This window comes from Phocoena sinus, chromosome 2 (assembly GCF_008692025.1).
Source record: "Phocoena sinus isolate mPhoSin1 chromosome 2, mPhoSin1.pri, whole genome shotgun sequence".
NCBI classification, from domain to species: Eukaryota; Metazoa; Chordata; class Mammalia; order Artiodactyla; family Phocoenidae; genus Phocoena; species Phocoena sinus.
The window spans coordinates 71,880,523-71,907,434 of NC_045764.1; the positions used below are offsets into that span (position 1 = coordinate 71,880,523).

Consider the following 26,912-nt stretch of genomic DNA (forward strand, 5'->3'; position numbering starts at 1 on the left):
CCAATTGTGTTATTTGAAAGTGAAAACAACAGAAACTAAACTTGCAAGGATTAAGAAGGGAAGGACGATCGATTTAAGGCTGCAGTTCTATAACAGAATAACCTCCATGTATGCTGAATTAAGAATGAGCAGGAGCTCTGGCCATTTTTCTCAGTCTTTAAGGAACTCTAGGGCGGGGGTGGGGGGGGATAAATTAGGAGGTTGGCATTAACACATACACACTAAAATATATAAAATAGATAACCAACAAGGACCTACTGTACAGCACAGGGGACTATACTCAATATCTTGTAATAACCTGTAAGGGAAAAGAATCTGAAAAAAAAATATATCACTGAATCACTGTGCTGCATACCTGAAACTAACATGACATTGTAAATCAACTACACTTCAGTTAAAAAATAAATAAATAAAATTTCCCTCCAAAAAAACAAAAAGAACTCGAAGTAAGATGTAAAGTTTGCTAAAATATCTCAAGTCTACCATGGTCTGAGACACACACCTAGCAAATTAGAAGAAACATTTTAAAAATGTGCAATCCATTTCAGAGAGACATATGTATTTTCATTATGTAGTTTTTATTTTAGACGAACATTATTGTAAAAAAAAGTTCACCTGGAATAAAATCCATTTTTTCTTAAAAAAAACACAGCATCATTATCAGTACACAGTTAATGAATTGGCTTAAACAAGAGTAACAACATGACAGGTCCACTTTATCTGCCAGAGCTTTTTCACATTAAGCCACTGGAGCAAAAGTAAAATATGCTGAAACTTACAGTAGGATGATTCTATGGAAAAAACGGATATTTCCCATCAGGGCCATGATTTTAGTCAAATAGTTTACAGTATTTAAAGGGACAGTGTCAGCTGCAAATAAACAAAACCCATGTGTAAGGCCATAGGAATGAATTATAATTAAATTCACATTTTAAAAAAAGGTAAGAAATAAAACAAGAAGTTCTATTAGTTCTTGGCAATAAGAAATGCAATTGCGTATGGCACAAGCATCTCAAAAAATGAAGTAAAATTTGAAAATATCCCTAATTGTTTGCTAATTTTCATGTCTGTAAATTTCACTTAGTTTTTTTCATACTGAACATGACACCCATTAATTTTATTAGTCTGAAAAAAGACCAATTCTACTGTAAAATTGTGCTAGCATTTGAAATTTTATTAGTATATCCTGTCCATCTAGGTCCCTCTAGGACAAGGAATTTCATTTTTAGACATTCCCCCACCCCCTTCTTTGGATATAACAAGAAGGAAAAAGGAATGTCCTTTCTGTTAAAAGAAAAATTATAAAAAATCTGACAGCAGAAATGAGTGCTTAAAATCAGAGAATAGTAAACCAACATAATGAAATGCTATTTTAAAATTTTAAGCTTAGAAGCTCATCTTTAAAGATTAAGAACTAAATTTATAAAGAAATCTAAGTCATGAACTAGGAAAGGAAGTCTGCTTACACGTATCACTTACTGTTCACAGGAAGAATTATAAGCCTTAATACAGATTCTCAGCATTCAGAACCTGTAAAATGGAGTTATAATCTCTTATTTAGAAATTTCTGCAAACATTTATCTATATTTCACAGCTAAATTTATTAATGGAGACAGGAAGATAATACTTTTTTTGCGCTACTGGATATGACATGTATGTTCTATCCTAAACTACCTGCTACTTTTTGCAATGATGCCTTTAGTTCAAAACAAAACATATAGTCTAAATTGTGTTGGATACTTAAAGGCTGGCTCACTGTTTTTCTACTAGGTATTAGAATACTAGTTAGCTAAATGAGGTATAATTAAAAAATAGTCCTTCAAAGTAAAGAGTATAGTCTTCTGAAAATTTATAACAAAGACTGCACAAAATGTTCATGTAAATAGTAAGAAACCCTGCAGCACCTCCTAACTGATGCACAGGTGGATTATTTTCTCATAATCTGTCTGAAGTAAAATATAGCTAAAATAAGTTCCCAGTGAAACGCTTTACAATCAACTGATTTACATGCTACTTAGTTACAGCACATTTTCATTGTCTGATACCCTCAGACTCCATTTGAAAAGGTCTAGTCCAATCATTGTCAAAAATTAGCACACTGATAATAAAATGCAGCCACTGAACCACTAATACTGCTGCAATAAACCTTCATGTACCTTTATCCATAAAACCACAAAAATGTTCACACAAAACTAGATTTCAGCAGGGAACAGACAATTATCTGCCACTAAATTCATCTACAAATAGAAAAAATAATGCACTATATGTACATTATTAAGCAAAGTGGAATATTTATTAGGGCATTTTACCATGCAGAAAGTGAATCTCCTATGGTCTTAGCTCAAATTATATACAATTTAGCAAAGCTAAATGTAAGAAAATAGCAAGGACAATTTATTTCTATATAACAGTATATACCCCCAGTTTGCTGCTACTTCAAAGAACACTTTTAGACTCATCTAACTTTTATAGGCTCTTTCAAAGGGAAGTTCATGGAGACTAGTTATTAACCCATATGAGACAACAGAAGAGAGAAGGAAAAAAAACAAAAGCAAAGCATTCTGTTTAAAAAAAAAAAAAAGGCTAACCACAGAATATGTCAGTTTTGGTTTGCAGACAACCCCTGAGATATAAACCAAAGTGTTAAGACACCAAAGAGTTGGAGGTAAATTACTAAGAGAGTTACATTCATACATGGTGTCATAGCACTTGCCTTTTAGAAATTACCTTGTTACCATCCAGAAAGCTTAACTGCTGGGATCTTTTTCTGAAAATCAGTGAATACAAGATGTTTCTAAGAAATTATCTTTTTTGTTCCAGAAATCTATCTAAAAAAAATTTTAAGATGGTAGACTTACAGTCAACTTTTGATCAAGGAACTACTGATTTTACTGGGACACCAACTGGTGCCTTTAAGCCTATAAGTAAGTACAAAAAAAAAGAAAGAAAGAAAAAAGCAAGCGGACTGAAACTTGTGGACAATAAATATAGTGAACCCATCAAAAATAGCTCTGGTATATATTTCCTGCCACTAAATTGTGCACAAGTTTTCAAACAAGTAGTAACGGTTGACTGGTCCAAGTATTCTAATGATACATCTTAATTTGAAGCAGAATTCTCTGCGGTAACAAGCAATCCATTTCCACTTTCATCTCCCAGACATAACTATCAAGCATGATGATAACCTTTGTGAAACAAAACAGACCTAACAGGAAGAATAATTATTATTTCCTAATAACCTCTTTATTACTCCCTTCTGTGTTATGACACTGAAGGCTAGAATAACAACAAGGGATTTGGCACATTTACACTAAATACCTTTTTTTCTCACGTGACGGTTTCATCTACAGAAGGCATACCAGTACCAGTGTTTGGTGAGAAAGGCAGCTAAGTTTTTTGGTTGGCTTTTGTCCAAATGGCTGGACCAAGTTCTATAACAATGCACCTGAACAGATGGAACTGGGTTCTACACATTCAACAACAGCTGTTGTAAAACTGAAACCATGCTCATATTTGCTCTAATGAAAAGGCAAGACTTTTCCTAGAGGCTGCACTAGGTCTAATTAATCTTATTTTTTAAAAAAAAGCCCAGATTAAAAAAAAATCATTATTTTCACCATTACCAACAGCTATCTCTATGAAATTTACATCCACAAATTAATTTCTATCCCTATAGGTGAGCGTTCCGTGAACTAAGTCTAAATCTAACTCGTTAATTCTTGCAGACAGGGATTATGATAAGAATTGGGCATTACTACTAAACCAAGAGCTAAGGAGTGAATCTAAGAAAAAATATATTATGTTTGCTGATGTGACAGAACAACAATTAGATGCTGAAATAAAACCTTAAATAGTGTGCCTCTCTGTCCATGTAAAATTTCAGTTTAAGAAGCTTACACTTAGAAACAGACAACAGTGTTCAAATGTGTTATGTTTTAGGTGAGTGATAGGTCAAACACAGGAAAGAAGAGCAAATACAAAACTCAAGAAAAGCGACATTAAAGTGATTTCCAAATACAGTGTCAATAGATTAGGCAGAGGTAATCAATAAATCACCTGAAAAAGTGATTTATTCAGCTACCCAGACTCTCTGGCAAAAAAGTCAGGAATGAAGCAAAACTCTAAACAATCTGAAGAAATAAAGAAACTGTGGCCTTTGATGAGCAGATGGGCATTTTTATGAATTTTTAAGATAAAGTTTATCAGAATTTAATGACTGTTTTATTTAAGAAAATCAGAGCCCTTAAATAAATGCTATCAACGCAATAACATTTGGCCATATGAACCTGACCAAATATGCTATAATTTTAGTATATTAACCTCTGCTTTAAATGTTCTACTCTTTTTTTAAACATTCCCAAATGCAAATTTGTCTAGAACCTCATCAGACAGAAGTGTGCAGATGTGAATCTCAGATTGTGCTGTAACAAGGAAAGGCTAACAACTGATGTGCAAAGTGAAAAAGAAAAAGATAGCAGCTTCTGCAACACGCAATAAAACAGAGGAAAAACAAGTTAAGTCCTGCACGTGTCTCCACTTCATTGTTTCCACGTTTGAAAGAAGAAGCCTGTTATCTTGATGGGCCATGAGGCTGGAATCCACTGCACATTCTGTGTGCAGAATCTAGGTCTAGGTTCAGTGGTGCTCTCAGTAGCAGCCAGGCAGGATGATTCTGAGGCTGGGTGACCTGTGCTTTCAGAGAAGCAGGAAAGGGTCCTCTAGGTGTGCTGCAGTCTCTCAGAAAGAGTTCATCAAAGTAGCGAACAACGGAAGAAACTGGTCTTCTTTGATCGGTTTTCTGTTATTTTCACTGGTCCACCTGCCCCTGATGAATTGCCGTCATTCTAAAAAAACAGGTGATGGAGTTAGCAAGGAAATAAAAGTTTCATGGTTTGAGCCCAATTACCTAAGAAATAAAAAAATATCTAACCATGCCATAAATGTGTCCTCAGTAGTGTGGTTAATTAGGAAGGGAACTAGTTACGCTCTGATGTTGTCTGTTTCTTTGGAAACAGTGGGTTAATATAGGAAAAATATTTTAAGGCTAGCACCTAATATATTAACCACATATTAGGAAGTTCCCAACTCCAGTTCAAAAAAATTATAACCAAAAGAGTGTAAAGTTTCAAGGGTAATAATGGAAACAATGTTAAGATACTGGTACAGGCAACCCCTTTCTTGGAGGTAAGAAGAGTTGGTAACATAAGGTATGCAATTATACGCAAGATTCAGGTTAAACCAAACTCTCCAGGATGTCATAATGATCCATCACTGAGATTGTTTCAAACTTAAGCAAACTTCAGCGACTTTGAGATCATAATTATATACTGATATAGAGAGAGAGATAAAAAATTTAATTTTGCCATTATTACTTTAATTATTCTGATCAAAATTCAATTAAAGACCACTTAATGGGGATATATGTATATGTATAGCTGATTCACTTTGTTATAAAGCAGAAACTAACACACCATTGTAAAGCAATTATACTCCAATAAAGATGTTAAAAAATAATAATAAAAATAAAGACCACTTAAAGAGCCAGAGGAAAGAACTGAAACAACTGCAGCTCAGAAATAAGAAATCTGAAGAAACAGAAATAAGAATCAAAGTTTAAGCCGGTGAAAATGTAAGTCAGGGAAAAAATGGGTTTATGTGAATATATTATAATCAGGCCTATCCCTTTAATTAAATAAATAAACAACACAAATAAGAAAACAAATTTAAAAACAGCATAAGGAAAATAAAAATTATGTGTCATACAAACCATTTTTCTGTTGAGTTTTGTCATTATATCCCGTGCAAGTGTAAAAAATGCCTAAAGGTAAACCAAAGATTTCATTATTATATGTTTATAATATCTTTTAAAATAGAAATGTAGCCTTTTTTTATTATTTCATTATAAAATATAAATATATTACTTTGAGGTTTTTAACTGAGAAAAGAACATAATTGCAATCACAGTAGACACATGACTACTGTAACTTACTTTTCATTTATCATATCATAAAGGGTTTCCAGTGTAATCAAACTGTCATTCATCAAATATTTTCTGCACATAACATCTGGCACAAGTTCCTAATATGACACTTGTTGAATTATGGGTATAATAAGATCACTTGGGAGGCAGAGGCTCTAAAGCTCCTGGGCATCCCCAGAGTAGGGCACAGTTCCTGGTCTAGGAGATGCTGAATATCTGTTTGATAAGTGAAGGAATAATTATGAATTACCCTATAGCTCTAAAATTTGTTTTCACAAAAATCTCCACCTTTTATTCCCAACCTCCTCTCTTTCAAATTGCTTTCACTCTTATACCTGAGAATATATAACCTCCTGTGTCGCAACACTGCAAAATCCCAACAGTTCCTACAGCTCAGCTAAATTCCCCACCATGGAAATCAGTGAAATAGAAGCAGGACAAATCTCAGTGGCATTTTATGCCTAGTGCCTCTTGACCCAAACCCAAGCCAAACGTTTTTAAAACCTATCATCCCTGGGACTTCCCTGGTGGTCCAGTGGGTAAGAATCCGCCTTCCAATGCAGAGGACAGGGGTTCGATCCCTGGTTGGGGAACTAAGATCCCATATGCCTCAGGGCAACAAAGCCCGTGCGCCACAACTTAGAGAGCCTGTGTGCCACAACTACAGAACCCATGAGCTGCAACTATTGAGCCTATGCACTCTGGAGCCCGCGTGCCACAACTAGAGAGAAGCCCAACTGCTGCAATGAAGAGCCTGCCCACTGCAACGAAAGATCCCCTGTGCTGCAACTAAGACCTGACACAGCCAAAAATAAATAATTAAATTAATTAATTAATAATTTTAAAAAACCCTATCATCCCTACTTTGTTTCTACATGACTCTTAAGGCTTCCTCAGTTGTCTCCATGCTAAACCCACTGGTATGTCAGTCTGTTCCCAATCACTCCTAATGCCCCCAAAAATGTTCAGCAAAAGGATTATTATTAAACCAGTCAAAAAGAAGCAATATGATAACTACTATTATCACTCATTGTCAGTGTCTCATTGTCACACTGGTCACCTGTGAGTCAAAGTTTCTAAGTAAGCCCATCTCAGTTTTTGAGGCTAAGTTAAAGCCCTGGGAAAACTGCTAACTTCTGCAGAATACCTGGCCAGAATAAGCAGCTCGGGCAACCCGCAGGTCTGTATTTCCATAGCTCAATGCTCTCTTCTCTTTTTTTTTGGCCACACCGAGCAGCTTGCAGGATTTTAGTTCCCTGACCAGGGAATTCCCAACTCAATACTCTCTCTAAGTCACAGGTATGATCAGGGCTCAGGACTAACAGAGACCGAAGCCTGCTCCATTAAGCCAGGGTACAGAGCTCATTCTGTGGCAGCAATCCTACGTGGGCCATCTCAGTGAGCAAGCTTTTCTCCTGTCTCCACCATTAAACCTGACTGAAGAGGCTCCCCTCTTTCTGATGAAAGGAAATCCTTTTGTAGCAAGCAGAGGGAAGCATTTTTCTGCATATCTATGCTTGAGTAAATAAATCAGTAGAGGCTTCCTGTTTCCTGACACCCATTTGCCAACCTGAAAAAATGACTGTTAGTTACTTAAAAGAAAGAAAAAGTTCTGATCCGTGTCCACTAGTCGAGTCACTTAAGTCTCAATTTTTAGCCATATGTCATGGTGAAGAATGAATAGCTTGAGAAATTAAATGTTTATGAAACCATCAGTTTTATTGTTAAATAAATTACATGTATTAACACATAGTACATGTATTATTTTTATGATCAGTTTTAAAAATGTTTTTAAAAAAGAAAATATTATCAACAACTCTGCGCTTGGTAAAGAATAGAAGACCTGGGGCTTCCCTGGTGGCGCACTGGTTGAGAGTCCGCCTGCCGATGCAGGGGACACGGGTTTGTGCCCCGGTCCGGGAGGATCCCACATGCCGCTGAGCGGCTGGGCCCGTGAGCCATGGCCGCTGAGCCTGCGCGTCCAGAGCCTGTGCTCTGCAACGGGAGAGGCCACAGCAGTGAGAGGCCCGCGTACCAAACAAAGGGCAAAACTGAACTTAACCTGAACTTCCATCTTCTGTTCAGTGACCCATTTTGGGTTTTTTTTTTTTTGGCTGTGTTGGGTCTTCGTTGCTGCACGCGGGCTTTCTCTGGTTGCAGCGAGCCGGGGTTACTCTTTGCGGGCTTCTCAATGCAGTGGCTTCTCTTGTTGAGGAGCATGGGCTCTAGGCACGCGGGCTTCAGTAATTGTGGCCTGCGGGCTCAGTAGTTGTGGCCCGAGGGCTCAGTAGTTACTCCACAGCACGTGGGATCTTCCTAGACCAGGGCTTGAACCCGCGTTCCCTGCACTGGCAGGCAGATTCTTAACCACTGCGCCACCAGGGAAGCCCTGTTCAGTGACTCTTAATTGAGCAATCTAATATATCCCATGTGGAGGACGGGTGTTAGAAATCCAACAACCAGGATCCACATAAAAGTCAGAAGCATAAACGTTTACAGAATGGAAGTGGAGTTCCCACAAGGCATTCACTAAGGCAGAAAATATCAAGGCTTGGAGAGTTGCTTGAACACAGGCACCTAAGACACTAATGCTACTATGTAACAAGTCACCAAACAATTCCTTCTCACCTCTTCTACATTCGTACTGGATTTTGCGCTTGTCTCCAAGAATTTAATCCCATAGTCAATTGCTAACTGAAAGACAAAGAGAAACATTTAAATTCAGTGCAAGTTTCTTGAACATACAGAGCATTTATATTTTTTAGGTTTTTCAGAGTCCTAAAGGGAGCGTACCTAGTTCAGAACTCCTGTGGTTCTCAAATTTCTTTGCTTTCTTCTACTGTATCATGTTTGAAATTTAGATATCTAACTTCATCACCACAAGTAAGTAAAATGGCACCACTTCCACTCAAAACATAACTTAAGTACTTCCCTTCTTTTTGATTATACCTGTAGTTCTCTAATAAAATCACTAGCAAACCTATGAGACATTCACCCCGATCATTAATTTGGGATACATTTGCCCCTTTTATCTGCTCCCAAAGTACAAACCTCCAACAGTTGCTATTGTCACTTTTCATTATTTTTTAATAAATTGGTGCATAAAAGAACAAAAGCTTAAAATACTAAGTACTCACTGCTTGGGTATCTATTGATTGTGGCAAATTGTGAACTCTTCTACATTTCCATCTATTTCCAAAGAGTTCCCAGTTCATTTGCAACACCAAGATTAAGTGAATGTTTTTAGGGGGAAAAAGTTCGCAGTCAGATTGAAAAATGCATTTTGCACATATCACTAAAAAAAGTCTAAAGCAAAATTCCAAGACTTAAAAAATTGAAGCCTCTAAGTCAATTTGGAAAATGTCAAAGAAATGAATATGTACATGTAATAAACTCTTGTTTTACAGGACATAAAATAGAGAAATGCCTATAAATGACATCCGTAGCTTAACGAAGAGTTTAAAACTCCATAATGACCTAAATCTAATGTGCAGTAAAATATTCTTTAAAAAAAAATGAATTGAAAAATGATTACTGTTGAAACTTCACCTATCCTACTACTACTTTTTTTTCAAAGAGAATGAACTGGTTTAACTTCAAAACTGGACATTTACACACAGATATGGAAGAAATAGCCTTAACTCCAAGCTGCAGGAATCTGAAAAAGGACCAATTTGTATCTCCCAGAAAACAGCAAATTCTTTAGGAATGAGTCATGACTACACAGTATATGGAGTTGGAGCTCGAATACTAATTCATACCATTCAAGTATGGATTACAACCCTTTTGTTGTTTTTTTAACAGATTAAAATATAGATGTTTTTAAAACTTAAATCAATAATTAAATAATAGTAAGAAAATGAATGCTTAACGTGAGTAGATTCCAATCTTTATGCATTCAGTTCAAATTTACCTTCTCCCCTCTTTCTTTTGACACTTGTCTTTTGTCATTCATATCACATTTGTTGCCCAGGATCATTCTTTCAACATCTGAAGAGGCATGCTGCAGGGAGAAAACAGTATGTTAGACAAACAACCTGAGAAAAACACAGTTACTCAACAGGCAAATCTTAACCTGCCAGAAACAGATCCAGAAATTTAATTATAAGACAAATAATCTTTCACTCAACATAAGGCCTGATTCACAGAAAAATTTTAAAGATGAGAGGAGGGGAAAGCTACAGCATAAGAGTCCATGCGAACATTTTTCCCAAAGGCTTGCAGTCATTCTCATGTCTTTTTTGGTACATGAACAAACAAAAATAAAACTTAAAGTTATCTAACAAAAAAACTTCCAAATGTTAGTTTGGGTCAAAGAAGGGAGAACACCTCGGTACTAAGTGAGCCAATGCGGAAGGTATTCTGGATTCTGAACTACTTAAACAATAAATTCACGTGGGTTAATATAAATGTGTATGAAATTATTTCACAGTCAGATTTCTTTCTGAAATGTCAAAGACATTAAAAAAATCTTCATACCAATCAAACTGGAACTAAACCAAATTTTAAATATCTAAGATGAAGAAAATGTTAGAAGGGCAAAATGATAAACTGCCGGAATAAAGATATATTTTTGCCCGTCAAACAGCATAGCATGGTGGAATAGACAGAACCTGAGAACCAGAGGTTTTAATCCTCGCTCTCCTTTTTAAAGGCTCTATGAGCACATGCAAGTCACCTCTTTCTGGCCTCAGTCTTCTCATGTGTAAAATGGGGGCCTGGATGAAATTATTTTCAAGATCAGGGCCAAGTTTAAAATTCTGTGAAACTGCTCCTCTGTCTGGACCTCCCCCCAGTCCAGCAGAGAAGTCAGACTGGCGGTACCAGAGATGTCACCCTCCCTGGCACTCCTCAGAGCAGAGGGCCTGACCTGCCCGCGCCCTACTTCCTAGCAGCTCAGCTGAGTGACAGGGAGACACTCATAAAGGGAGGAGCCCTTTATAAGCACCCAGCAGGACTCTTCTCTAGTATCCATTCTCTTTCCATACATACCTCTTCAATGTTTCTTATCCAATTTTTAATATTGTCAAAGGACTTTTCATTTGTGATGTCATAGACCAGCATAATTCCCTATAAGAGGAAAAAAGACCGTTATTTAGTACTTTATACATTTAAAGTTAAAGAATATAATGTCAATGTACTCTTCTCCTCCAGAAAGCTTGTGTTTGTCATTTTTCTGTCTTTATAGAAGGAATTTATAATAAAACTTTAAAGTACAGAGAAACAGAAATAAATAAAATCTTCCATTGTCTCACCATGTAAATAAATACTCTGTTAACATTTATTTCACTTTTAACCTGTAATGAATTAGTGATTATGGTAAAGGTGATGCACCCTTTCTACCTGACCTCATATAATAAAACTGGCACCAACTGAAGCTAAAAGGATGTTTAAGTTAAAATAGAGATAACATTGAGAGTAAGAGGTAATCACTTCTGTTGTGCACTTGTTTATTCTAAGTAGAAATTATCTTGTTTCTGACTCTTATACTAAGATTGTAACCATATGGCGTTAGATTTATTTCTTTTTATATGAGCTGACTGAAATGTTACTAAACTAAAAAAAGTTACTATTTGTCTAAGTAAATCACAGACACTTAAAATATAATGCATTTGTTACACAGTTTAATGAAAAGCATCCTCATCATATTTTAGAAGACCCCACATCTGGTATTTTTAAACAGTTTATCTTCTAAATGTTTCAACTGACACCTGTATGCTACCTATTCCAAAATCTGTATCACAAGACCACACTTGTGTATTAAGTGCTAGATCCACCCCCCGTCCATCCATTTCAACAAATATTTAGTGAGCACCTACTATGTGCCTGATAGTATACCAAATGCTACTAGTAGTGAATAAGATAGGCAAGGCCCCTTCTCATGAATGGATAGCAAAGAAAACAATGATCCAATAATTATATAATTATAATTTAGACAATCACTATGAAGAAGCATGAAGAGCTCTGAGTAAAAATGCTAACCTAATCTGGTTGAGGGGCTGGGGTGGCTCAGGGAAGGTTTCCCTGAGAAAATGACATTAAAGCCAAGGCCTGAGGGCTGAGTAGACTTGAACTGGGCAAAGGGGTAGAGGCTGGAGTGAAGAGGGGAAGCCCTCAGTGCCTGGGACATAGCAGAAATGTGATAAATATCTTGCTCACCAGGAAGGCCCAGAACCTACTAGGTTGAGTAAAAGACTGTCAGCTTGGCCCTCCCTGGTGGCGCAGTGGTTGAGAATCTGCCTGCCAATGCAGGGGACACAGGTTCGAGCCCTGGTCTGGGAAGATCCCACATGCCACGGAGTAACTAGGCCCGTGAGCCACAACTATTGAGCCTGCACGTCTGGAGCCTGTGCTCCGCAACAAGAGAGGCTGCTATAGTGAGAGGCCCGTGCACCGTAATGAAGAGTGGCCCCCGCTTGCCGCAACTAGAGAAAGCCCTCGCACAGAAACGAAGACCCAACACAGCCAAAAATAAATAAATTTAAATTATTAAAAAAAAAAAAAAAAGACTGTCAGCCTGGCAAGAGTGCCCAGATCCAATGGGAGAAGGGCACAAGAAGAGGCCGAAGACATAGACGGGGTCAGGTGTGCCTTGGAGAACACTGACAGGGCATCAGCTCCCAGATGGCCCCTGTGGTCACCGAAAACTCAACTAAGTGAAATAGGAAGTTGTCTTTGTCCCCTTCAAATCTTCTCTTCCTCCTTGTACTCTCGTTTTGAAGAAGGGCAATACATCCCTGCCAGCCAGTCCAAGCAGACCCCCAGGAGTAATCTGCTCCACCACTAGTCAGTCACTAAGTCCTGTAGATTCAACAACCTCACATTTCCACAGTCTGATACCCCACACGCAAGGCCTTACTCACATTCTCATCAATTAGCCTTTACCTGGATGACTTAACGTCTCCCTGCTTTCATTCTTAACCTCCTCTAATCCACTCTCCATAAGGGCACCAGAGTTATCACTTCATTGCTTAAAATCCTTTGGCATCTCGCCATTGTACTCATAATTAAAATTCCTTAAATAGCAGGCAAAATCTTTCAGGGACTGGCTTCCAACTTTGTAAATAAATACAAAATATAAATGTAAATAAATGTAAATCATATAAAACACACATAGATAAAAGAATCCAGGAAACATAGTAAAATGTTAACAGAAGCTGTCTCTTACGGTGGTGGGATTTTAGATGATTTCTTAGGATTTTCAAAGCTTTCTATACTACATGTAACCTTCTGACAACCAGAAAAATATACATAATTATTTAAATTTAAATGACAAACAACATTCTTCTCTATCCTCCCTCCTCCTAGCCTCAAATGCAAATGTTTAACTTTGGCTACACTGTAAAGTAGATTTTACAATTACCAAGGTAATTAAAAAAAAAAAAATCAAAGTGGAGAACTGTACACTTAAATGTTAAATTTTATGTTACATATATCTTACCGCAAGTTTTAAAAGCCTCAAAATGCAATCTGAATAATTCCTGATTCAAACAGTCTAGCTACCTACAATAGTAAAATTAAGCAAAAAACTGCCGGAGCTTTACTTCCCTTTGGGCTATGTGGACAACCTTGATCTTTACTGCTGTCTGTCAAGTAGCACTCTGGGTGGTTAGCACAGGAAGTGTGAACACAGTGTAGTGGTTAAGGGCACAGATTCTGGACTCAGAGGTATCAGGTCTGGGCTCCACCACATGCTACCTGGGAGATCCTGGAGAAGTTATTTTATCCCTCTCAGTCTGCGTTTGGGAAACGAGGACAGCACATCTTCCACAATGGATTTTTGAGGATCTACTGAGATATTATTTGTAAAGTATTTTACCTAGAATCCAGGAAACAGCTTGGACTCAACAATTGACAACAATTATTAATTTATATCTTTGGTTTCAGTAGCGGACACCCTTTGAATATTCCCTATGTTTGTAAGCTAATTGATATTATGAATCAGCTGGAAATACAAGTTCCGGTATACCAGGTAAAAACTTTATATATCTAGTATACATACCTTTAACAACAACGGCCTCCTAAGAGTTCACAAGACAGTACTGAGAAATAGCGATAATGCAATGATATGGTGCCTTTTCCCCCCAAAGCCAGATTGTCCGTCAGGGTTACTGCTATGCCTACAAATGTTGCTGAATAGCTTGAAACAGACCAAAGGACTCTGCCACGGTGTCAGACTCAGTACTGTGCTTACCAAAACGCTGCATACCTTAGCCAACCCAACTAAACCTGCCAGAACCACCACCTGTTGAAATGAGAACACAACGGCCCCATATCCCACTGGAACAGATGACACGCAGGATCCAAGACTCAAGTAGAGCAGGATTTCCTGAACATGTATCTAAGATTGTTTCTAGGTCTGAAATTGTTCACTGATTCACTCCTTCAGCAAGTATTTATTGAGCATCTACTATGTGTAAGGCACTGGCATTTGTAGTAAAACAAGAGACAAAAATCCCTACCTTCAAAATGAAAAGGACAAGACATCTTAGAACAGAAACAATTTCTAATTATTTGCAGTAATGTGAAAAAAGGCCAGGCAGTAGATAAATGAAATCTAAATTAAAGAACACATTTCAATGATCTCTTTCCTTATACCATGAACTAGAGCTACACAGCCAAGGAAGACACTTGCTCCACATTCTAAGTGTTCTTGCCCACTCTGTATTGAAAACAAGCTTGCAAGTGGTATCAATACATCATTCCTAGAAAATAAAGAAATTGGTCAATATAAAGGCCTGTGTTTATAAGATGCCTCTAATCAAAATAACCTATAAACTATTCTAAATCATCCCTGTTAAGATGTTCTTATTTACCCCCAAAATCCTTTCTGGAGGAAATAAACAACAAACAAACTTCTCCACACAAGATAAGTCCCTTCCCTTTGATTCCAATCTAAGCAAAGTAGAGAGTAGCTGACAACTGCCCTTCTTAAAAGGATGACCTTTTACAATCTTCAAAGTATTATAGGGTGGAGAACACATACATATAAAATGGTTAGTGGTATAGAGTCCCAAGGTGGTAGAGCCTCAAAAAGGAATTCCCAGAAGGAATCTCCAACTTCTGTGTGGGGATGTCACTGGCACTCAAATACTGGAGGGTGAGTGGCAGTGGAGGAGGAAGGGAGAGCAACATGATAATAGAGGGATCTGTGAATTCAGATCGCACCTTCCTGCAGCAAAGGGACAGCTAAGACCCCTACAGCTCCGTCACACCCACACCACTCTCAGAAGCACAACGGTCTTTTATGCAATGAGCTGGGTAAGTTGGCAGCTGGCACCCCAGAGTCTACTAGGCTGGGCTACGTGATCTCAACTGTTCAACCTTCCAAGACTCCCAGAGCATATTGGGTTTCATCATCATTTAAAGCTCCAAGTTATACCTGGCTTAGGCCTAAAAGCCAGAGATAAAGTCCTGTTCTGGTTCAGACGTTTTAGGCTTGGTTCAGTAGAGCTCAGCTTCTAAGCTGCCTTATTCACCACTGTACTCACAGCACCACACAGAATCTACCCTGAGCCAACAGTATAATGGGTTGTATAGATGAAGCATCTTAGGACGGAAAAGAGCCAAGTGACGAGGTTATGATAACAAGGATCAGGCTAGGATATAGCACAGAAGGACCTGGTAGTCAAGATTCACCAGATTCTAAGCCTCAGAGAGTCACAGATCATTTGGCTACTTCCTGGCCAGCTGGCAAGAATGCTGGTGGAGGAGACTCCAGAGAGATGAGCCAATAGGAGTGGATGTTGTGGACCTGGTGAGAGATAAGGGATGATGGTGGCAGGGCTGAATGGGGAGAGGGTGCAAGAAATGAATATTTAGTCACAGGGCTTGTGGTTTGCTAAGATTTGGCAAAGGTATTAATAAAAGGACAAAGCACAAAAACATACGATCACTCAGCATGTGAGGAGGAGTTCTAAAACATCTCCAAGCTAATTACATGATTAATATAATGAAGACCAATGGTAGAGTACACAGCTACTAAACACAAAACGTAAAAAACCCTTTAAATGTCTTGTTTGCACATCAGAAAATCTATTTTCTCCAATGTACTAGACTCTAGCTTGAATCCTACAAACTTGACGAATCAATATTCATGTTTTACTTCCACAAAACACTAAAACACACTCACCATAGCTCCTCTATAGTATGCTGTCGTGATGGTTCGAAATCTTTCCTGACCCGCTGTGTCCCTAAAATTTAAAACAAAGGAGAGAGTGGTTTGCAAAGTCATCACAAGTATCGCTGAGGAGACACTGGAAGCTGTAGGAGATATAATGGTGGTCTGCTCACAAATGCAGTGGTTTCAGGGAGATGGGGAACGAGACACAAAGGGAGCCTGTTGTGCCTCTGGAAGCCTGTTGGGAGCTCACAATGACTTGGGTGAAAAACTTGGACCTTGATGACAAAAGCATCAACAGGAAAATGCATGGTCCTGCTAGGAACTGGCATGTGTTCGTCAGTCAGATGAGGAACAGAATTGAGAATAGTTCTAAATTCTTGGACTCCTAGAGGCAGTTCTAATCCTTTTCATAAATGCCCAATGATTAAGGCACTTTGCTCTCTTGACTGGAAGTCTGATTTCTGTACAAAGCAAGCAGTTGGGCTGGACTTACTACCGTGTAAATTCTGCTCTCCAGAGCACACTAAAATGGGTCTCCTCAAGAACTTTTTCAGCTCTAGAGCCCATGATTAAATGAGACCATGCAGTTCAACACATAATTGTTGACAAAGACTTCAAAATATGAACAATACCTCAAAATTACATCAACTTGCATTTATTCTTGCTTTTTTGGAGGATGACGTACCATTTGAATACATTCTGAAAAATGCCAACATTTCGAATTACATTTACCAAAGCAACCCCTATAAAGGAAGTCAAGTTTCCTTGATATCTGGGAAAAATCAATATTCCTAAAAGAAAAAAAAAAGCATTTGTGGAAATACACTAAAAAAGAAGCATTTGTGGAAATATACTAAAAATCTAACACACACCAAACCCAAATGAGATAAAGGCCTAAGGGAAATACAGCAAATTTAAAACATTAATAAATACCTTACCATTTATGTATACCTTACATAAAATGTATACCTTACATAAAATACTTTCACATGGTGCTCAAATGATGCCCACCACAGCCCAATGTGGTGGTATTACCATCATCCTTGTTCTACAGAAGAGAAAACAGGCTCAGGTGGGCTGTGGTCCCAGTTCTGCCACTAAACAGCTCATACCCTTGAATGAGACTCAAGCATTCTAGGCCTTGGCTGTTTAGTGCAGGCCCTGGCCTCACAGTACCATCATCTTATCCTGCCATCCTCTCACCGATCAGGATTAGATACACAGGCATTTGTTTGGGACTCAGCAAACAAATCATGAGGAAAACAGGGGCCAAACACCATTGAGCAGACTAACCATATTTTATTTATTTATTTATTTTTGGCTGCATTGGGTCTTCGCTGCTGCACACGGGCTTCTCTAGCTGCGGCGAGCAGGGGCTACTCTTCATTGCAGTGCGCGGGCTTCTCATTGTGGTGGCTTCTCTTGTTGCGGAGCACGGGCTCTAGGTGTGTGGGCTTCAGCAGTTGTGGCACGTGGGCCCTAGAGCGCAGGCTCAGTAGTTGTGGCGCATGGGCTTAGTCACTCCATGTCACGTGGGATCTTCCCGGACTAGGGCTCGAACCAGTGTCTCCTGCATTGGCAGGTGGATTCTTAACCACTTGTGCCACCAGGGAAGCCCAGAATAACCATATTTTGATTCTAACATGCTACTTGATTTAGAACCAGCTCTGCAGCAAGGATGGATTTGGCATCCTAAGTGCAGGTCATGAAGACTGAATGGAGACTACTTTGCTGCCAAGAGGACTGATAAACAGTGCCATGGGGTTCTAATTAGCTGATTACCCACAGGCTCCTAGAAACATTCCTTATTGTCATGGTCAGGACTGTACAGCATAGAGTCAGAGATTCTCTTTGCTTCCCCCTTAAAAAAATTTTTTTTGTTCTTTAAAATATTTGACTCTTATTAAATACCAACAGATGAGAAGAGTAGCTTGTGGTGACCTACACAATGTTTTCCAGTGAAGTATATGGGGAACCCTCTATACAAGGCTAATGCATGAAGCTGACACAAGGTTCCAGGAGATTTGGGTAGTTGTCCCAGCTCCATCACTAACCCAGACATACACCTTCAGATGAACTTAACCCCTCTAAGTCCCAGTTGCCTATCAAAGAAAGGCTGGTGGATTTCAATATAAGGTTCTAGTTCTATCCCGGTTCTGAAGTTCAAAGAAGAAAAACAGGGCTTCCCTGGTGGCGCAGTGGTTGAGAGTCCGCCTGCCGATGCAGGGGACATGGGTTCGTGCCCCGGTCCAGGAAGATCCCGCGTGCCGCGGAGCGGCTGGGCCCATGAGCCATGGCCGCTGAGCCTGCGCGTCCGGAGCCTGTGCTCCGCAACGGGAGAGGCCACAACAATGAGAGGCCCGCGTACCACAAAAAAAAAAAGAAGAAAAACAGCCTATGGAAAAAGCTGATATATATGTATTACTTTATTATTTTGCCCTGCTTCCTTCTTAAGTCTATGATGCTCTAAATTTCTAAGCTTTGTTTCCTGCTGTTATTATCACACATTAGGTCAGTAAACATCATCCAAAACCTTCCTCAAGGCTCCAAATCTATGTGGCTCCATGGAAGGCCCTACACTGAAAGCAATTAAAGAGGTTAAAAAAAAGAAAAAATCTAAGAGTTTGAGTTCAAGCCAAAAATATTCAACCAGGCAATCTGCAGGAACCATATTTATTCACTGTAGTGTGACAAATTCTTGAGGAATTAACCAGTCAGAGTTGGCTGATCGTGAGATCTTTGCCTTGCATATTATAACATGAGAGATGACAGGCATGCCTTTTCCCTTCCTTATTCCCCAGTGCAGTGTTCCCCACTTTTTATTTAAGGAGAAGAAATATGCAAATAAATGAGAAAATATCTGAGCTGGAAGGGAACTCAGATGTCATCAGTCTGACCAATCAATCTGCAAATGAGGACAAGTAGTCCCTAAGAAGGGAAGCAAAGAACACAAAGTCTTTAGTTTAGAGGCTGGACTCCAGATCAGCACTTTGGGGTAGGAACTTTGGGGTTCCTACCACTTGACTACTTTGCCTTATCTGATTTCACAGCTGCAACAACTACAATGGAAAAATAACTGACACGCTTTAGAATTTTAGTTTCCTCCCCTATAAAATTAGCATTTTGGAAGAATGAGCTCTCAAATTTCTCCTGGCTGTGAGACTTAGTGATATCATCCTTACCATCCCACTCTTGGTGAAGACGACTTTGAACACCTACCCATTTCCCCTTGGTTCTGATACAGAAGTTTTAGCTACCAAACGATACCTCTAATTTACCACAATTCACCTTTTAATTCCCACATTCAATTCCTGATTAAGGTAGAAATGCTGTGTGCATATATTTTTTTTTTTTACTTACCATATCTGAAGCTTAATTTTCTTTCCATCTAGTTCTATCGTTCTGATTTTAAAATCAATTCCTGCCAGAAAAAGAAAGAAAGACATGCTAAATTTCTTCAAATATAATCCAAGTCTTATTAGGAAAAGGACAAAGATTTCTTTTGAAAAAAAGCTCTCCAACGCACTGGAAAATGTGAACACAGAGAGGGTGTGAATGGTATGTTTCCTCTGAATACAGGCTGAAGAAAGGAATGCTAATTACTCTGCAAAGAATTCCCACACATGTTAAATGAAGCGTATTATATGCCTCATTATTTTGACACAAATGGAACACATCCCTCAAAGGTACATAATTTAGATAGATGGAGAACATGCCATATTTTCCACTTCCTGAAATACAGATAAACAAAGCTTCCTACCCACCCCTCGTGCCCCGTCCTTCCCTAAAGAAGGCCGTGAGGCCTCTTTTTGTTTTATTTCCACCTCCTTCTATTTGTTTCTTTAGAATCTGCAACTGGCTAAAAGAAAGAAAAAACAAAACAAAACCCGCCTATCTGAAGGCAGGGATGAGAAAGCCTGCATATTTATTTTATACAGTTAGCAAGTACTTTACATACATGTTAATAAATGTTCCCTGCATCTTTCTGGCTAGTGCTGAAATAGCTAAAAGGGCTTTTAGCCCTCTCTGCACTTTAGAATTACCTCAAGAACTTAAAAGAAAAAGAAAAGTACTCATGACTAGGCCTGCCCCCTTCCCCAAATTCTGAGATTCTGACTTAATTGGTCAAGGATGGGATCTGCGCACTAGTAATTTTAAAAGCTCCCCAAGTGATTCCAGCCTGAAGCCAAAGCTGAGAAGGCACTCAACCAGCCTGACAGGTAGCATGTGAAAGTCATTTGTGGCTCCAGCACTCAACAGTTCAACCCCTCCCTCACCTATTTCCCCCCACTATGGTAGCTCAAAACTTAACTCAGCAATTTCAACTACAAAGAACCACAAAGTCCCTCACAAATACCAGCATCCTCCACCATTGAACAGGAACAGGCTGCTGCTCTTTCTGAAGGGACCAGTCAGTGAACACAGCTCACTTGCAATTTGCTAAATCCTCATCATCTGGCTACTCAGCTTTGTTTCAGATGTTTCTACTCCTTCACATTCTCTATAGAGCCCCTTAAAGTGGTTTCCAAGACATTTCAAGAAAACGGTCAATTATGCATCCTCTGAAGTGACTGAAACATTAACAGCAGCTATTTTGAGGGAGAAAAGCCTTCAACGGCTACATTATTACAGTATTTCTACATATTAACATTGAGAACACCCAAAAAGGCTGCTTGCCGGCTCCAGCTTCATATATGGCAAAGGCATAAACCAAGTGGATTCACCCCTTCTTCTCTGCGTGGCACTTTTCCCCCAGGGAATCTTTTCAGGTACGCTTGTGAATCTTGAAATACGCAACAATCACACCCAAGCTAATCCAGCAGAACAGCTTCTTATTCTTTCCCTTCACTAATAACCATGTAATGTTAACAAATACAATCTCATACCCAATACCCCCAGGTTATCTGGCTCACATTTCCTCCTCTAAGGTACCTCAGAATTGCAGGGTCTGCAGTCACTGAAGCAAAACTGAGCAACACAGCACAAATATTATTGTTAGCATCACACAGAATTCACTGTGGTCATCATTCATTTAACACATTTTTATTGTGATTTATCTTTTTATATATCTCCAAATCCAGTGTAACAAAGACCCTCTAGGGATTCTCTCTAGCCTCTATCTCTTTTTGGTCCTCGCATCAAGAACAATGCCAAACATGCGGTAGGCAAGAAATGAATGTTTCTTGATGTTACTTAACATTTTTTAAAAATTCACAATTTTCAAAATTCATAGAAACAGAAAATAGAATGGTGGTTATGAAGGGCTGAAGGGAGGGGGCGGGGAAGGAGAGCTGTTGTTTAATGGGCATAAAGTTTCAGATTTGCAAGATGAAAAAGTTCTGGAGATCTATTTTACAACAATGTAAATATACTCAATACTACTGAACTGATCACTGAAAAAATGGTTAAGATGGTAAACTTTATTTTATGTGTGTGTATGGGTTTTTTTTAGCACAGTAAAAAAGAAGGAAAATTCATGATTTTCAAAATACTGTATCTTCAGAAAATAACTTTCTTAACTGGAAGACTAAAGTCGTCCAACATTCCATCTTTTAATAGTTCATTCACATTTTAAGTAAAAGATGATGTCTATCAGAATGCCTGCCAAATGAATACTTTTCCTTATTCTATTTATTAAGATGTAACTCTGGTTCTTTCAAGGTTGTTTTTACCTGTAGTCAGGAGTCATGGGCAACTTTTCCACCTTCATTCAACAAAGCCATTTTGAGGCGCCCTTAAGTCTCAGTTACTCTCCATTCACGTGAAACATTGAGGAAACTTTCTACTGACCCAGACTTTTGTTTTTTGTATTTGTTAGAAGGATTACCTTTCTGTTATTGGAGGAGGTTCTACCATTATCTGTGATACTTAACCGTCTGTTCACTATTCAGAGGTTTTCAACATTTTATAAGAGTTGTGAACTGGTACTTAGCTTTGGTTGATGCTGCTTTCAGGAGCCAGGTGACAGACAAATGCTGTAGAGCACAGTCAAATTAACACAACTTGAATTTCACTAAAAATGGGAAATATCACTTATGTTATTATTGAAAAGCCCTGGACCTAGAAGTCAAAAGACCTAGACTGTGGGCTTCCCTGGTGGCGCAGTGGTTGAGAGTCCACCTGCCGATGCAGGGGACACGGGTTCGTGCCCCGGTCCAGGAAGATCCCACATGCCGCGGAGCGGCTGGGCCCGTGAGCAATGGCCGCTGAGCCTGCGCGTCCGGAGCCTGTGCTCGCAACGGGAAAGGCCACGACAGTGAGAGGCCCACGTACCGAAGGAAAAAAAAAAAAAAAAAAAGTCCTAGACTGTAGGCTGGGTTCTGTCATTAATAACTTTTAGGAGGTTGCCTATCTGTTCTGAACCTCCACATTCTCATCCATAAAAAAGGTTAAGAGAATCTCATTAGATAAATTAGATCATGTGCTTGATTGTGCTGTGGGAACTCTGAAATTCCACACAGATGTAAGATATTACACATTCAGATGCCGTTATCCGGCAGATCTTGTCACCTCATGCATGGATTATGGTAATAGCCTCCCAGGGCGCTGTGCCAACACCTCTTGCTGGTCTAATTCCCCTGCATGCAACTGTGACAACAGCTTTCAACAATCCCTGTGGTAATGTCACCTCCCTATTCAAGAAGCCAGGGATCCAACTTCCTCGGCCTGGCAATCCAGCCTTCCCCCCAGGTGCACCGCTCTCCCTACGCCGCCACCCTCCCAGCCTCTCTCCAACTTCAGCCTCTGTTTCTCTCACTGGGCCCCGCACCTCCTCCCCTCTACCCGTGCATGGCTACCTCACTCGGCAGCCTTCTCTGAGGGTGCCACCCTACCCTGCGGTCCTCTCCACTCAGGCCTGTCCATCCCTACCTCCAGGCCTGGCTTTTGCACAGCAATTCAATACTGTGTTACTGGTTTTATTTTATTTTTTATTTATTTTTTTAATTTTATTTATTTTTATTTTGGCTGTGTTGGGTCTTCGTTTCTGTGTGAGGGCTTTCTCTAGTTGCTGCGGGCGGGGGCCACTCTTCATCGTGGTACGCGGGCCTCTCACTATCGCGGCCTCTCCCGTTGCGGAGCACAGGCTCCAGACGCGCAGGCTCAACAGTTGTGGCTCACGGGCCAAATTGCTCCGCGGCATGTGGGATCTTCCCAGACAAGGGCTCGAACCCGCGTCCCCTGCATTCGCAGGCAGATTCTCAACCACTGCGCCACCAGGGAAGCCCTGTTACTGGGTTTATTAACATACTGTCCTGAATTGCTCTCACATCAAGCAAGGGTTCCATCCTCTCTTTGCCAGTTAGGTTGCACACAGAAACATGTATGCAGTAGATCCTAAATGAAAGGTTAAATACCTCCGTGTAATTAAGTAAAGGTTAAATTCTACTAAGTGTGGAGACAGCTAAGAAAACCTTGCAAGTTCAAAGTTTTGTCAGCGTACACTCGCGAGAATAAGAGGGATGCTGAGAAATCTTATGACACTAAGAAAATGAAGATCTCTACATTACAATTAGTTTTGACAATGATATCAGTAGAATATATAGTGCGTTAATACTTATTATAAAGGAAAGACAACTTTCTGAGGCTACTCCAGGATTAAAAGAATAACCAGTCTTAAGAATGATAATATATCAATTAGGATGCTTTCTGCTGCAAATAACAGAAACCCCAAATCAAACTAGCTTAAGGTAATGTGTTGACTCATATGACAAGCCCAGTGGTGAGCTGAGGTTCAGAGATGGCTCAATCCAGTAGTTCTGGCTCATTTCTCTGCACCTCCTTTGGCTCTGCCCTCATGGGAGTATCAATTTCATCCTCTGACTGATAGCAGTTCCTGACTACAACAGCAATACTGAGAAGAAAAGAGATCATCTTCCTGTGCCTCTCTCTCAAAAGTGAGGAAATGTTTCCCCAAAGCCTCCAGCGACCTTTCCTTCATGTCTCATTTCTGGATTTATAACCAAGGGAATGTCATGTTCCGGGGGCCAAGACTGAGCTCCTCAACTAATCACTGCCCCGGGCAGTTACCAAGATTGGATTAATCTAAACCCATCCCTAAACTGAGATTAATCAAGGCCCATCCCTGGAGCTGGGTCACTCCCCCTGATCCTGCTAAAAATAGGAGAGAGGGGAAAGCTGTTGGATTCATCATAATATCTGTTAGAATAATACAAGTTTATTTAATACAATTTTATATTCATAGCTACATGAAACAGAGAGATCCTAACAGCTACCACTACTACTCTGGCACGATTGTTATTAAATTTCATGATAACTACAGTACTTCTCTGAAGGTAATTTCTCCTCATGTTCAGCCATGAACAAGAAGGAGACAAAGGACAACGAGCAACCCAAGTAGCTGCCACAACATCTCTGGGCTAAACCATGATCTTCGCTGTTAGGAGAGTTCCCAAGCCCACAGCTCCAAAGACCTGGCTTGTGCTCTAGCCCCAGATGATTAGAGACTGCAAAGGAGGAGGCAGTCATCGGCAGCAGCAAGAACCAAAGCTCATCCTAGCAGTAAGGGAGCAATTTTTTTTTTCCTCCCTTTTAAACAACTATACAATCTCAAAAAACATAGCTCCTGAAGAGGATTACATTTAGGGTCAAAAAGCCCCATGTATTTCTTTTTTCTTAATAAATTTATTTATTTATCTTTGGCTGCGTTGGGTCTTCGTTGCTACGCGCAGGCTTCCTCTAGTTGTGGCAAGCGGGGGCTACTCTTTGTTGCGGTGCGCAGGCTTCTCATTGTGGTGGCTTCTCTTGTTGCGGAGCATGGGCTCTAGGCGCATGGGCTTCAGCAGTTGTGGCACATGGGCTCAGTAGCTGTGGCTCGCGGGCTCTAGAGCACAGGCTCAGCAGTTGTGGCGCACGGGCTTAGTTGCTCTGTGGCATGTGGGATCTTGCCGGACCAGGGCTCGAACCTGTGTCCCCTGCGTTGGCAGGCAGGTTCTTAACCACTGCGCCACCAGGGAAGTCCAAAGCCCCCTGTATTTCAATAGTCTTTTAGAAAGCACCATTTTTTGGCAGCACATAATACAATAATTCATGTTCAAAATGACAACCCTGAGTCATCCCACCTCATGAGCAATCCATGAGCCACCAGGCTTCATGCAGCCTACCTGGCTGGCAGCACAGCCAACATCTATGCTCAAGAGAAGACTCCATCGTTGCTTCCATGTTGCTTGAATATGCCCTGACATCAATTTTTTGATGGCTTTAAAGAAGCGCCAGTTTCCTCATTATCTAGTCGATAAAATAGGAAATCTAAATTGTAAGAAAACATTCACAAGGGACTCAAAACCATTTTTCATTCTGAATTTAAATACATACACACACACACACACACAACACACACACACACACAACACACACACACACTCACTAATAGATTTTTATTTTTTCTGAATTGATTCTCATGCTAAACGGCTGCTCATCACTGATACAAGTTATGTAGCATAAGGAGGCACCAAGGGAAAAATGAAAGGAATCACAGAATTCTAGTGACCATTTAGTCCAGTCCTCCCCCTGTGCTGAAGAAAACTGAGGCTCAGGGAAACGCAGCAACTTACCCAGATTCACAAAGGCCAATTCAAAACGGGGTTAAAATCAAATTTGGGCATTTAAGGATCAGGCCTTCCTGAAGAGATGCATACAAGAATGTCCACATCTCCCTGAGGAGGCCTCCTCTTTATGGGTCGTAGTAAAGCACTAGCAACAACAGGAATGCCCTGGTATACAAGGCCAAGAATACCTTGGTATATAAGGAAATACTAGGGAGCAGTGAACAAGAGTCACGTGTATCAACATGAATGAAGCTCAAAACAACATCCAGTGAAAAGAGCAACTGCAAACATACACACAGAGTCAAACCATTTCTGTAAAATTTCAATACCAAAAACAACAGTATGGATCACTTATACATCCATCCACGTGTAATTAAAATACAAAAAAATACGCAAGAATGGTTATCAATAAAATCCGGATAGCTGTTACCTCTGGAGAGAAACGGAAGAGGAGGGATTAGGCAGGGGTTCACAGGGACTTCAACTCTACTTGTTATTTATTATTTCTAAAAGTGAGGGGTGGTACATGAACGTGGGAGTGTTTTCCATTAGGTATACTTTTGTATGCCTAAATTTGTTCATGATTTTTTAAAAGCAATGGCTAATTACTGGAAAAATGACATAGGGAGGCACACATTTATTCATGGCAGGAGAAAAATCAAACCAAATTTGAGAGATGAAAGGCACTTGAGAAGATTTAGGCCAGGGAAAAACAGGCACCACCCCCTCCCCAACTTGTTCAATACAAAGAGGGCCTTGGTGCTCAGTTCAATAAACTGAGCCCTTGGTGACCAGTTACAGGGTGACAGAAAGACTGGATCAAGCTCAGAAAGTGAAGGGACAGATGAGTGGCTTGGGGCTGCAAGGAGTGCTGGCCACTCAGATTTCCAGTAGGGGTATCAAGGACATTTCCTTCCCCAACTGGAGGAAAAGGAGCTTCCATGTGGGCCAAGGACAAGGGAGGAATACACATGTGGTCACTGCTGGGAATGGTACTGTGGGAGAGGAACAGAGGAGCTCTGATTTTCCATCTCTAATGCGACAGGGAAGAGGCTTCGGCTCGGGGAGCAGGGGTCTGCCCTGCACCTCTGAGAAGGTGGAGTATACCTGAGGCTTCTGCATTGTTCAGGGCGACGCACAGGAACAAGACCTGGCAGAGGCTGGCAGTGAGGCTCTAGCGAGGGATATGAACCAAGCACGTGCCCAAAGCACTGCTTATCAATCACAGTTCTCAGAAACCAGT

General features: G+C 40.0%; 1 protein-coding gene across 2 annotated transcripts in view; it reads right to left on the reverse strand.

Moving 5' to 3' along the window:
• Nucleotides 1-559: 559 nt before the first annotated feature.
• RAB8B (RAB8B, member RAS oncogene family) overlaps nucleotides 560-26,912 on the reverse strand; it is a 67,803-nt gene continuing 41,450 nt past the window's right edge. Inside the window, exons 1-8 of one of the 2 annotated variants that reach the window (XM_032623050.1) lie at nucleotides 25,226-25,298; nucleotides 19,464-19,524; nucleotides 16,113-16,173; nucleotides 10,973-11,050; nucleotides 9,894-9,983; nucleotides 8,609-8,674; nucleotides 5,768-5,818; nucleotides 560-4,844 (exon numbers count right to left, since the gene is read on the reverse strand). In XM_032623050.1, the coding sequence (XP_032478941.1) occupies nucleotides 4,752-4,844; nucleotides 5,768-5,818; nucleotides 8,609-8,674; nucleotides 9,894-9,983; nucleotides 10,973-11,050; nucleotides 16,113-16,173; nucleotides 19,464-19,524; nucleotides 25,226-25,283 (558 nt within the window). In that variant the 5' untranslated portion in view covers nucleotides 25,284-25,298 and the 3' untranslated portion in view covers nucleotides 560-4,751. Of the gene's footprint in view, nucleotides 4,845-5,767; nucleotides 5,819-8,608; nucleotides 8,675-9,893; nucleotides 9,984-10,972; nucleotides 11,051-16,112; nucleotides 16,174-19,463; nucleotides 19,525-25,225; nucleotides 25,299-26,912 lie in introns of those variants that run through there. The other variant, XM_032623049.1, reaches the window with a different exon arrangement.